At 41.5% G+C, this 12,577-nt stretch overlaps 1 protein-coding gene across 17 annotated transcripts in view; it reads right to left on the reverse strand.

Annotated features, from left to right (window-relative positions):
- The window catches only part of LOC113014550 (uncharacterized), a 56,393-nt gene that overhangs the window by 7,382 nt on the left and 36,434 nt on the right, over positions 1 to 12,577 (reverse strand). For 5 of the 17 annotated variants that reach the window (XM_080295865.1, XM_026156159.2, XM_026156164.2 and 2 more), the window contains 6 exons: positions 6,254 to 6,379; positions 3,952 to 4,103; positions 2,933 to 3,075; positions 2,191 to 2,444; positions 1,077 to 1,389; positions 585 to 765 (listed from right to left, as the gene is read on the reverse strand). In XM_080295865.1, the coding sequence (XP_080151991.1) occupies positions 585 to 765; positions 1,077 to 1,389; positions 2,191 to 2,444; positions 2,933 to 3,075; positions 3,952 to 4,103; positions 6,254 to 6,379 (1,169 nt within the window). The remainder of the gene's footprint in view (positions 1 to 584; positions 766 to 1,076; positions 1,390 to 2,190; positions 2,445 to 2,932; positions 3,076 to 3,951; positions 4,104 to 6,253; positions 6,380 to 12,577) is intronic. The other 12 variants (XM_026156165.2, XM_080295864.1, XM_026156157.2 and 9 more) reach the window with 5 other exon arrangements.

Consider the following 12,577-nt stretch of genomic DNA (forward strand, 5'->3'; position numbering starts at 1 on the left):
AAGCTTTGTTCTGCACCTAACTCGCACATCCCTGCCTTCTCTCCTCATGTCCTCTGGCTTTTTCCTTTTTCATTAAGTCGCACCTTCTCATTTCCTTTGCCCTACTGCCTGTGACCTGAAAATCAATCTCAGAAAGGATGTCTTGAAATCCTTGAATGTATGTGGAGGACAGAGGGGAGAGGAGGCTTGCAGGAGGAGCCATAATCGAGGATGCACAAGTGGATCCTTTGCACCCTTCAAAGTATGAAGAAACAGCTCAATGCTGAAGGCAGACAAGAGACCTCAAGAGAAGTGGTAAACTTTGGCCCATGTGTGCATTTTATCATATTACGGTTATCATGGTGTGATGGAAGGCAACTCGAATCATTGTTCCCCTCCTGAAGCCTTTGTGTGGACTAAATGAAATGTACTGAAGCATATTTATACCAGAATCTATTAATTTTTTTACTGACTTAGCTTAAAGCCCGGGACTAAACCACCATTAAACCCAGCGTTCCTACCTCCTGGACTCACGTATGCACTGGTCTTATTCAAGTTGGAATGACATAATCTGCAGCATCTTAATAACTCCTGTCATCACCCACCTGTCTCTGCAGCCTCTCGTTCTCCTCCTGCTCGACCTTCGCTCGCTCCTGCGCCTCCTTCTCCTCCTGAGCTCTCCTGGCTTCGTCTCTCAGGCGCTGCTGCTCGGCCATGAAGCGAGCCTCCTCCTCCCTGCGCTTCCTCTCCTCTGCCTCCCGGGCCCTTGCCTCCTCCTGCAGGATCCTGAGGAGAAGGTTCTGCGTTACAAGCTGCATTCGCATCAGCGGTCTGTGGCGCCCTCTCCTAAATAATATCTTTTTTGAACGTGTGCCTGAGATGATGCATTTTATTATGTTGTAGGTTTGCTGACATTAAAGCAACTGTGTTGCTTTAATGTTTTGTTTACTAGTGAGTGTCTATTTGGGTTTAGATCACAGCACAATGTTAAGTGTTTATCCAAAATCTGCCTTACAAACTCAGGAAAACATGGTCTGTCATGCATTGTGTTATCATATTTTATGAGGCACACAGTCTGTGTGGACAGCAGGTCTCACTTCTTCTTTTGCTCCTGCTCCAGACGCTCCTGCTCCTCTCTCTCCCGTTGCTCTCGGGCTTGTCTGCGTTTCTCTGCGAGGACGCGAGCGGCCTCCTCTGGGTCGTTAGTGCCTGCCGACGGCCTGCTGCTGGCCGGTGCGGCCGGGGTGGAGGCGGCAGCAGGTGCAGGAGAAGGAGCGGGATTGCTGACGGTGGTCGCCGCAGGTTCTACGCTCGGTACAGTTGGAGACGCTGCTGATACGACCGGCGGGCTGGGAGAAAGAGGAGTGGCCGGTGCGGAGGACACCACGATGGCAGGAACGTTACCCGGGGCTGATAGAGAGGCGAGAAAGAGACGTTTTAACAGTAAGGTCTGATTTAGCATTTAATCAATTTTAAAGCTTCCAGTGTTATAAAGGAAGCCACACAGCGCAGATCACAGCGACAGCGTGAAAAGACATTTTGTCAGACACCATGAGCGAGTACGTCAATCACGCCTCACCACTTTCCTCCTCTTTAAACAAAAGAGCAGCTTCAACATGACGGCGTACTGACAGTCCTCTCCAGACATTTTCTAGATCTATGGTTGTTTCTGTGATTTACACACATCTTATTTGTCACCACAAAGCTGAATCACGTTCTATCACAAAACTAAAGCTGAATTTAAAGATGGCTGCATGTTTCAGCTTCTGTTTTCTTTATCGTTTTCACTGAATAGATGCAATCGGGAATGAAGGAATTATAGATTTGCCTACAAATTGAGCATGACTTGGATGCTTCAATCAGAAATGCACGTTAAAACTTCTTATTAACATCCTCCTGGATGCAGGCTTGAGCATTTGATTTCGACAGGACATCGGTGAACACTCTAGGGTGAGGATTGTGGTTTTATTTTTGCACGTTTCACGGAAGAGTCACAAAACTGTCACTAAATTAATCGTCAAGTTCAGTTCCTGATGCATTCAGGTCACTGTAAGCTGAGCTTACACACACACACACACACACACACACACACACACACACACACACACACACACACACACACACACACACACACAGATTACTGCATGGTGAATGTCAGCCAAAACCTCCAGGTCACCTTGAAGCCACAGACATCATCAGCGTGATACCCACACTCACTCTTTTTCTCCTCTGAAGTGTCGGGCTGCTGGGGTTCATGGCCCGTTTCCACGGTGACAGCAGAAACCGCCTGGGGCTGCACTCTGGCAGGCGTCTGGGCCCGTTTCGGTCGGGTCTTGATGCCAGGAGGAGGAGGCGTTTTCTTGCCCGAGGCGGTCTTCGCGGCACCTGTTGCTGGCACCAGTGGGGACAGGGGGCGACTTTTGGGGGCGGCAGGTGACGGAGGTCTGTTTTTGGGCCTCAGGGTGCTGAGGAGCAGACAGGAGGTGAAATATGAGCAGAACGAGTACCAGAGATGAGAGAGAGGGGAGAAACGACATTTCAGATCAGTGCAGGAAAAGGTAAAAAGGTTCCCAGCGCTCTACATAAAAAAACAAAACTAGGTCATGTGGAAGTTGGGAGTGACTCAATGTGAAACCCCACATTCAGCCGTCATGAATCTCTGCAGAGAGCCGTCATTTCCTCCTGTGATCATTCAGGAGGAAAACCCGATTCTGTCTGAGAACTGCAAGTCTCACTCTAACAGACCTGCTGCTAGAGTCCAGCAGCGTCTCTTTTAAACGTTAGGTTACTCCACCTTCGACCATCTGCCACACATTAATCTGCTCCAAGGCTAAAGCAGTCTATCTCCCAGCTTCTCGCCTAAATTAACACAGAGTTAATTAACCGTTTGCTTAATAAACCACAGTTTTTGGACATATTTATCTGATGTAAAGCAGGTAATCTGCTGCGATACCTGGTCTCTGGCCTGGATCTCTGGATCGTGGTCGTAGGCGATGCCGTCTGTCTTTTCTTCTGCACTTTCTCTTTTGTGAGAGCGCTCTTCTCTTTTTCATTCTCTCGCTCTTTGTCCTTCTTCTCTTTCTTCTTTTTATCCACCTTGAAGGAAGAGATGAGACAAATAACCAGTTTTTACCTTATTATATAATCGTGTAATTTAAATCCTGCTGGAGCTGGAAAATGAAACCCAGTTCATTATAGCTGCAGTCTTCTGAATGTTATCAGATATAATACTTTTCATAAGGTTTGTGTGTAATTCATGCTGTGTGCTGTAGAAAGACTCAACAATAGACTCAGTCACCTTTTTCCAATTTGCTTTCCCCTGTTTGGGTTTGTTCGTTATTTGTTAAGTTGGATTTGTTATTCAAGGTTTTCTCTGCATGTAATGTTTGACACCATCCAGTGATGTTTTTATAAAAGGAAGTTTTGTTATTTCTGGGCTTCATTTACCATCCATGTTCATCGAATCACCTCCTGGACAAAAAATGTCTCGTTAGCTGTTGTTTTTATGGCATTAACTGGAGCGTTAAAATTAATTTTACTCCACTGAAAACTAACTAAAACTTTTACTACTCTGTGTACTCTGTACAAGCTATTTTAGCTCCTCCCCCTTTAAGCCAACTGCCTTCTGACTGGCTGCCCCTCACAAGTAGGTTTAAGCAGATGGTGGGTGTGGCCTCTATGGCTGAGATGACCATAATAGGGCTGTCACTCCTGTCACTCATCATTCGAATCCTAGAGTGGAAAATTCTGTCTGAAGATGATGACTAGTGACCTCTGACCTGATCTGAAACTTTGGTCCATTATGACAGTTTTGTTACGATGAACAACACACAACAATTATTTATATGAAGTATTGATTAGAATATGATTAATCCTGATGCAGATTTCTGTTACCATAGCAGGATATCAGGGCTACTTAGTGAAAATGATAATATACTCAAAAACTGTTTAATCCTAATCACGCTCTCCTACCGGGGTGGAGTTTCTGCGGCGTTGGCGCTGGGTGATGTCCGGCGTGCTGGCCGAGGAGACCCTCCAGCGCTCTGCGGTGTTCTGGTGCGGGTGATGATGGGAGCAGGCGTTCAGCGGGCTGGCCGAGGCTGAACGGGAGCAGTGGTGAGAGTCTGAGTGACAAACAAACATGCAGAGAGCGGCAGCAGGGCCGAGGTCACACACACATACAAACACACACCATGCAGGGTGGTAAAAACCCCACGGTGAGGCCACACGGCGAACACGACATGCTGACCCTGCTGACCGACAAAGTGACGGAAGCCGAGCTGAAGGTGACGGATTGATCACACTCAAAACACAATCAAATTTTATTGCTTTCCATTGTAGCTTTATATTTAATTAAAGCATCTTTGCACTTTATGAGACAACACTAGCTCGAGCTACATTTCGCCTCATCAACACTGAATATGAGTTTTACTTAAAAATAGAACAAAATTCTGAAAAAGTAATAGAAATGCACAGATGATGGAGGCCATGTCTTAAAGCTCATGTCTTCCAGAAGGTTTTGGACAATGACACATGTTTGGTAGTTTTGCATCTGTACACCAAGTCAGTGGACTTTAAATCAACCAACCCAGATGTGAGCCAAGTGCAGACTTTCAGCTTTAATTAAAGACATTTAATAAAACTAACTGTCAAGCAATTACTGCCATTTTTATAAGTAGTCCTTCATTTCCAGAGGTTCAAAAGTACGTAGAAAAACTCACTTATGTTTAAATAGAAGGATCATATCCTGGTTGTTTGACTTCGGTGGTGTACAGAGGGGAAATTACAAACTGTCTCTGTCCAAAACCCTGTGGACCAAACTGTGTGACCAAAAGCTCCAGAAAGAAAACAATAAATGTCAGGTTCAGATCACAGAATATATCTTTTCTGTCACTGTGTCCGATTAGGTGAATGTTACATCATAAATTAATGTTGATCTCCAACCAATCGTAGCTTGGCTCTCATGTCATGTTACTGGGCAGAAAAAAAAGGGACAAACAAACTAAATAAACAATTATGCAACAAGTGACAGATACTGGCAGTCAAAAAAATATCGCAAGAGAGGCGAGTTTGCTTTTTACTTCACTTTGTTTAAGTACCTACTTACAAAACTATTACTATCTCTTATGTTAATGGGTTGATTTTTAACGGGTCTTTTATCCATGAAAAGGCTGCTTTTAGTATTTTTCTTTTGCCTTCTTTACAGCATACCTCTCGTTCTCAATCTAACAAAATGGTAATTGGAATCTCACAGGAATTATCTAAAAGATCTATAAAAAGTTGTTATGTTAACTTCTTTTTACTGAGAAGTATCAGAATAGAGCTCTCTAAAATAAATTTGTTCTATTTATTTTTTACTTTAATATCATGAACTACTGTATGGTTACATTTGTGGTGTTACGGGTCAATCTTGACCCATGTTTTCAATTCCATGCATAGCTCGTATTCATATCAAATCAGATTATGTAGTATTTGCTTGGATTGCTGGACATGTATCGCCATAAGGAGCATTTTCCTTGGGGCAAAATCTTCACCCACTGTCACCTCAGGCTCTGGGTTGACCTTCCGTGAAATGAGCTGCACACATCTTTCCCATACATCCCTGATGGGAGCAAGCTCATCAGATAGTGCTCTAGTATCTCTGTTGTAAAATCTGCTGATATTATTCAAAAGTCTGAAGTAACATTGTTGCCTGGAAAATAGTTCTGCCTGTCGATGTGTCCCAGAGACTGTCAGTGATCTTGTTGCTTGCTGTGTTCACTCCAGCACACCGTTATTCCAAATGTGTCATGGACTGCTTACATCCATGACAACAGTACAAGGCCTCCAACAGATGTTACCACTTTTGGATTTGTATGTTTCGGCAGGAGCAGCTCACACTCCAAGCTATGGCAAGGATTAAAAACAATCTAACAGCTTTGTGTTTTGTTGGCACTGGTTGACATGAAGGGATTTACGACCTCATCATCGTTCATTTTTCTGTCTGTATCATTCAGACTGAGAAGTTTTTGTGATGATATTGTGTAGAACTCGGCATAAATGTGCCACAAAGTAAACCAAGGCACAGTTTAGGACAAACATACCACATGCTCCACAAAGGATAAAAAGAACGGGGGAAGATTAGGATCTTATTCCGTTTTGTTTGATTCACAGCAAACAAACTCTTTCCCTTTTATGAAAGGAATGAAAACAATCACTACAGACAATAAGACGTGTGTGCACAGGAGCAGAGGTTAAGCAGAGTAAGGGTAGAAAGGTATAGCAGGTGTCTTACACTCACGAGAGTCGCTGTTGTTGAGGAGGGTGGCGGCGCTGCGGCTGCGGGCCAGGAAGGACAGCGTCGGCGTCATGAGCCGCTCCACGATCCGGCTCTCCCACGGGCTGAGGCGCAGGCTGCGGGCTGACACAAGAGGGCGCTGTCAGTGTCGAGTTAGTGTTACAGCAGATACTCCTCTTACACACTAAAAAACCTCCCACTTTACACTTTCACGCACACTCACACACCCTCTCTACATCCGATGCAGAGTGGAGTTTTTATGCTGCATTCGTGTGCTGCTGAAAACCTCACGAAAACACACACATGAAGCCGGATGAGGAAATGTTACCTGGTTATGATGTAAACACCTGTAAATAAACACCTTCATCGTGTGTTTATTTAGCCAGACAAACCCTCAGACCGTCAATGTGTTTGTGTCTTCAGGGTTTGAATTCTCAGACAGGAATAAAATGCAGATTAGTCCACAGGATTTTACACGAGTTTCCACCTGCACCTGAATGCAAGCTCAGCTACGGAAACATTTCTGGGAAGCATCAACGCTCACTGGTTGATTCGAATATCAGCAGGTGGAACCAAGAAATTAAATATGATTAAAATTCAATTTTTATTTGATTTATAAATACTTTATTCCAAATCGCTTTGTACAATAAAATCTGTTCTTTTTGTTGGGGTTTGGTTCCCAGCATCCTGTGAGTCAAAAGCTCTGTATGATATCAAACAGGCATATTATTTACACGATCACCTGCACACACACCTATAAGCGAGTGCAGAAGCCCCACCCACCTGCTGTTCAAACCTTTGGTTTGCAACAGGCAGCCAATCAGAGAACGTTCTCCAAAGAGTAGATAATAATGGATAAACTGGAGGCCTAAGAATTAATATATGATTTAAAGGTAAAACTTCAACAGGAAGAAATAGAGCAACTGTAGGAACTATTTTCAACAGCGGATTAATACTCATTTGGTGTTCTGGAGGGAATAGTTTGTGGCAGCACTCTGACGGTAAAAAAAAACTGCATGTCACGGAGATTTTGAGCAACAATGGAGCCCCATAAAGCAGTTTATTCATGGGATTTGTGAACAATAGGAAAAATAGGAAATCCCCAGACTCCTGAGCTCAGTGCTTCTTTAGCTCTGACCGCTGAGGTTTAACTCATCCAGTGAGTCTTACTGCTGCTGAGAAATGTTTGGTCAAACTCCAGCCTGCCTTTCAGACATGATGAGACTCAACACTGAAGAGAAGTCGTACAGGATGAACGCCTGAACATGTTGTGCACAAAGACATCAAATATTAAAAAAAACAAAACCCACACACACAGAGGAGTGTCCCCAGTTCATTTTTACGACTTACCACTCAAAAACAAAGGTAAGACCCACTTTGGCCATTTACACGACCCCACACTAACTGCTAAGGGCCCTCAGAGTTTTCTGGGTTCTGTGCTGTTTGTCCTGCAAGCACAGACGCACTCCTCCGACCTGAACATGGCTCTGCGTGCTTCTTTAGCGAGTCTCATGTGATAAAGGGTCAGCGTGCAACAACAGGAGGATATAATCCAACAGATTGTAATAAAGGGTGGGAGAAAGAAAGAATAAATGGCACTCACAGGAGCGCACGTACACGTGGTTTGAGTCAAGGTTTGACGATAAAGACAGATAACTGGGTGTGCATTTTAATACATACAGAACAAAGTAAAACTGGGCGGTGTATGTATATGCTGAAACTAAAACAGCAAACATTGAATACAACATTTTTAATGATTTATAGATTATAGATAATGATGATTTACAATATTTAAAGCAGTAAACAGTGTGGCGTTAAAGCACCAATAACAACAATCTAAATATCTAATCAGTTACATAATGACAATTTCTACTATTAATGTTAACATTTTAACATTTAGCCCTCCTTGCTTCTTAGATGGTTTTCTTTCTAATCCATGCAGCATATTGTAAGAAAAACAATGTATTTTTAGTATTTATCTAAATGACTAACACATATTATTACACTGTAACAATATGTAGAACTCTAGAACATTTATTTTTTCAGCATACTGCTGCTAATTAAAGAGGTCTGAGAGGAAACTAGACTCTCGTCAGGGTCAGGTGAGAAATGTAAAGAAGCAGGACGAAGCATGAAGCTTGTGCTCGTTTGCCACGAGTGTGGTAAATGTATCTGTTTTTCCTGGAGCTAAGCTTTAAGTAGTTTTTCCACAATAAATAAAAGATGAATATACTCTGTATTTTCCCTGGCTTAAACTCAGCTGTTTTTCCAGAGAACTTTCTGTGAATAGTATTATTAAACTAAAAGAAACTGAAGTAAAACCACAGCCTTAAAAACATGATGCCACATTTAACAAATGACAGAAGAAAGCAGAACTCGTACTTTCACTTCTACCAGCATCACTTGGTAATTCGATATTGTTATTGTCTCAATAACATCACGTACTGGTGTCAAACATGCAGACCGGGGGCCAAAAACAGCTCAGCAAACTGTATCATTTAAGTGTGAAAACTGGAGTAAACCCCTTAGTTACTGTTACTTTTCAATAATGGTAAAAAACAAAAGTACAAAAACATGGTAAGCCTTTTGTGGTGATGCCAACCCGAATACTCAACAGTGGAAATGTCTGAAAGGTTAAAAGTATTTTTAGATATAGAGAAGTTGTTGTTGTGGTTCATTATTAAATGAGAAAAGCTGGGTGAAATACTTTCTGTTGTCAATTGTTTAAATGTAAAAAGTGGTAACTTTAATTTAAGCTTTTTTGGCTACTGTTACAAAAACTGGGAAAAAATTAAAGATTTAAGCAAACGCTTTTAGGTTTGGTCCACTCGAGATGAAATTAGGCTGCACATCACACCCAGGATCTAAAATGAGTTTGACAGTCTTGCTTTCACTGTTTGGTCCAAAACCCCACAGCCAGACAGAGTCTCACTGTGACGTCTGTCAATTTATGACAGCCGGTCGGGTTTTTGGCGACTTCCTGTCTGTTGTCCGGTAATTTTAACCAACAACATGCTTTTTATAGAAGCGTCCATGTGTGACGATGAAGTTCAGATTCTTTTCATTCCTCTGTTTTAACGACACACACCAGCCAGAGTGTGAGACACCTCACCTACAGACAAACACCACATGTACACAAGGGTCAGTGTGATCAGAGCTGCTACGACTCATTCGAGATGCCGCCACTCTTAAACCTCCACCGTAAAGGCAGTCACCTCTGCTGCACACAGGACAGATCCTTCTCACAGCATGTTTTATGACAAACTGATAACCCGACTACCTCCTGTTGCTAAGCAACAGTGTTTTCCCTCCTCCTCTTCCTTCTCCAATGCGGCAAAGGGAGGCTGAGCTGCCGCCTGCTGATCGACCGTTCACCTCGAGGTACCTGCATCTGTAAACGTCACCATCCCGCCACCCTCTGCAAACTGGCCCAGAGACAGCAGCTCTGCTATCGACCGTCCTTTCATGTGCCTGCAGTATCGGAGTGTCTGTATTAGTGATGATCAAGCACAAAATCTGAATCTGTATTGTGTTCGCGAGCGAGCCGATAACCGAGCTGGTGATTGCACCGTGGGTGATACGATCAATAATAACACGTCATGAGGCGTGACGAAATGAGATGAAGACAGTGTCGCTTAAGTGTGTGTATGTGGGAACTTGGGAGATTGATAAAAGAAGTCTGATAGAGCAATTTAGACATACTATTGTACTGCTGACAAAAAGACAACTGCTCAGTTTGTTACAAGCTGAAAAATATCTTAAAGCGACTACTTCTATTTATTATTATGATTAAATGTCTAATTGTCAGCATTTACCTGAAATTATTCAGTTCTTGTAAAATAACATTTCTTGTTATTATTAACTAACTCCTTAAATAATCGAAAGACAATTACAATTGGCCTGAAAATCCAGTTTTTAGAAGAATTTTTAGTGAAATATTTTTATATATTTGTTACGTGGCATGCTAAAATCATCTTATACTTTTCTACAACCTCAAACAAAAGTTTCAGATATTTGAAATATTATTTTAATGGAATGAAAAAATATTACCTACAGCAATGTTTCAAATTTAACAAATGGATAAAAGCAAAAAAAGAAAAATCCAAATCTGTTGTGCATTTTCATCAAATTCTGGTGGCAATTTGTTTCAATTTACTACTTTGTGTCTATGATTATTTTTTGCTTTTAAAGAGTGAAAAAAGTTTGCATTTTGATGCTGGAGGGGTTGGCGGCGGCGTGAATGTGGCTTGTTTATAGTAAAAGGTCTCTGAAATCTCAGCTGAGTACACATATAACGGATATAAGTCTGAGACAATATGCAAGAGCTTTATATAAATATATATATAGCAAACCTAGATCTGTCAAGTTGTGCGTGACAACAACAATGTAATTAACAGCAATGACAGAAATATTTGAGTAGCTTTTTCATGTTACTGATGAGCTACAGTGAAACTGTCATACTAACTCAGGTTGATGGCTATGCGTCCAAGTACTCCATTTTATCATTTTCCCTCTGAAGCAAAACCTTGTGTTAAGTACTAATAAAAACATGCCAGCATGCTAACACAGTAAACTAAGGGAATTTTATATATGCTAAAAGTCTGCGTGTTAGCATTGGGAGCATGTTAGCATGCTGATGTTGCTGTTTAGCTTGACTTATGTGCACAGTCCACACACGGTGTAGAAATAATCGTGCTAACGCCTATTTAAGTTATACCAACAATTCAGGAAATTAGAAAATCCACTTCTAAGCATAAACACGATCTTGGAGGAAAAACTTTCAACTTGTTGTTGAACCTTACAGAGCTAGCTCGCACAGTTTCATGATGAGTTTCTTATTTTAACTGTAGGGCTTGTTGCTTAATTTTATGCACTGTTTGAACAAGAGGAATGATGTAATATATACTTGAAAAGTATCTTTACATAAACCTAAAAGTAAGAAAATGTCTTATACTACAGTCAAAAAACTGTATCTGATATCTGCGTGCTGGTGTTGTAGCTGCATCGTTATAATAACGTCTGTCCAGGATCAAAATTGTAACAGATTAATCACATTGGTGATGTCATAGCTTTTCAATGTGGGGAAAAGGGAAAAATGCATTTGTCTATATAAAACTCTTCTAAAACAAACGTTCAGCTTGGTTTTAGTTCATTTTGGTCATTCAAAAATTTTGGCTAATGCTAAACTAAATGCTCAGACATCATCAGTGGTCATGGCAATGTTGATCCTGGATCAATATTATTATGATGATAAAAGAATAACACCAACACAGGGATATCAGATTGTGCAGGGAAAATAATGGCCGGAGACTGTGGCATGACCAAAACTATTAACCCTGTGAGCTTGTTGCCTTTGAAACATTTGCTTTAGTCTTGCAGTCAGATGCCATCATTAAAGTGGCTTTTGGTGCGATAAAACAAATAAAACAGCGTCAGTCTGATATTAGTCTCCTACCAGCTTGTGATTGAATAGAGTCAAGCTAGCAGTTATGTGCAATCTATTTGTAACAATTCAGTGATTATGAACAAATCTGTTGCCATTAGCTGCAAAGCTGTTGCTGTCAGCATACACAGAAATTCAAAGTATCTACTTATGGTGAGAGTCCAGCCATAACCTTACAGGCTTGAAACAGAAGTTCCTCTACAAATAGTTGTTGCTGCTGGATGGCGATTTAAATGACATGGGTGCACAGCAACCTTGCTTGTTTACACTCATATAATCAGAATACAACCAGTTGAGTAACGCCCTCTATTTCAAAGAGATGCATCCCAGCTAATTAGCACTCATCAGCACAGATTGATTGCAATGTTTTGGCAATCTGTCTGTGTTTATTACTGTCAAACCCTTGAGATCAAAACTACTTGCAGATTCCCTGGACCACTACTGATGTTTCTTAGTCGCGATGAAGTTTCTGTCCTTTTTTACTCTAGTGTGACTGAGCCATTACATCGATAAACATGTAAAACCAAAGGAAACAATCCAATATTGTATAGTTTAAGGCAGCATAAAAATATATATTTGCATTTAGTTGCTAAACTTGATTCACTTGCAACAATCACACTATACCTTCCACCTATACCATCACCATCACCACCACCACCAGCACAGCCAACCACCAACAGTACAGTGGAGGGGACAACCAAAAAGGAGGTGACAAGATGTGAACTTATAAGCCTATGAAACACCAAAATATACCACAAAATATGGCTCAGTGATGTCAAGGTGAAAGGGAGGCTGATCAAAAATGCAGAGGAGACTCAAATCAATGACAAGCCACCAACTGAAATTAAAGAAAAAAGTAAAAAAAACAAAAACACGAT

The sequence above is a fragment of the Astatotilapia calliptera genome, chromosome 22, assembly GCF_964374335.1.
Source record: "Astatotilapia calliptera chromosome 22, fAstCal68.1, whole genome shotgun sequence".
Taxonomy (NCBI): Eukaryota; Metazoa; Chordata; class Actinopteri; order Cichliformes; family Cichlidae; genus Astatotilapia; species Astatotilapia calliptera.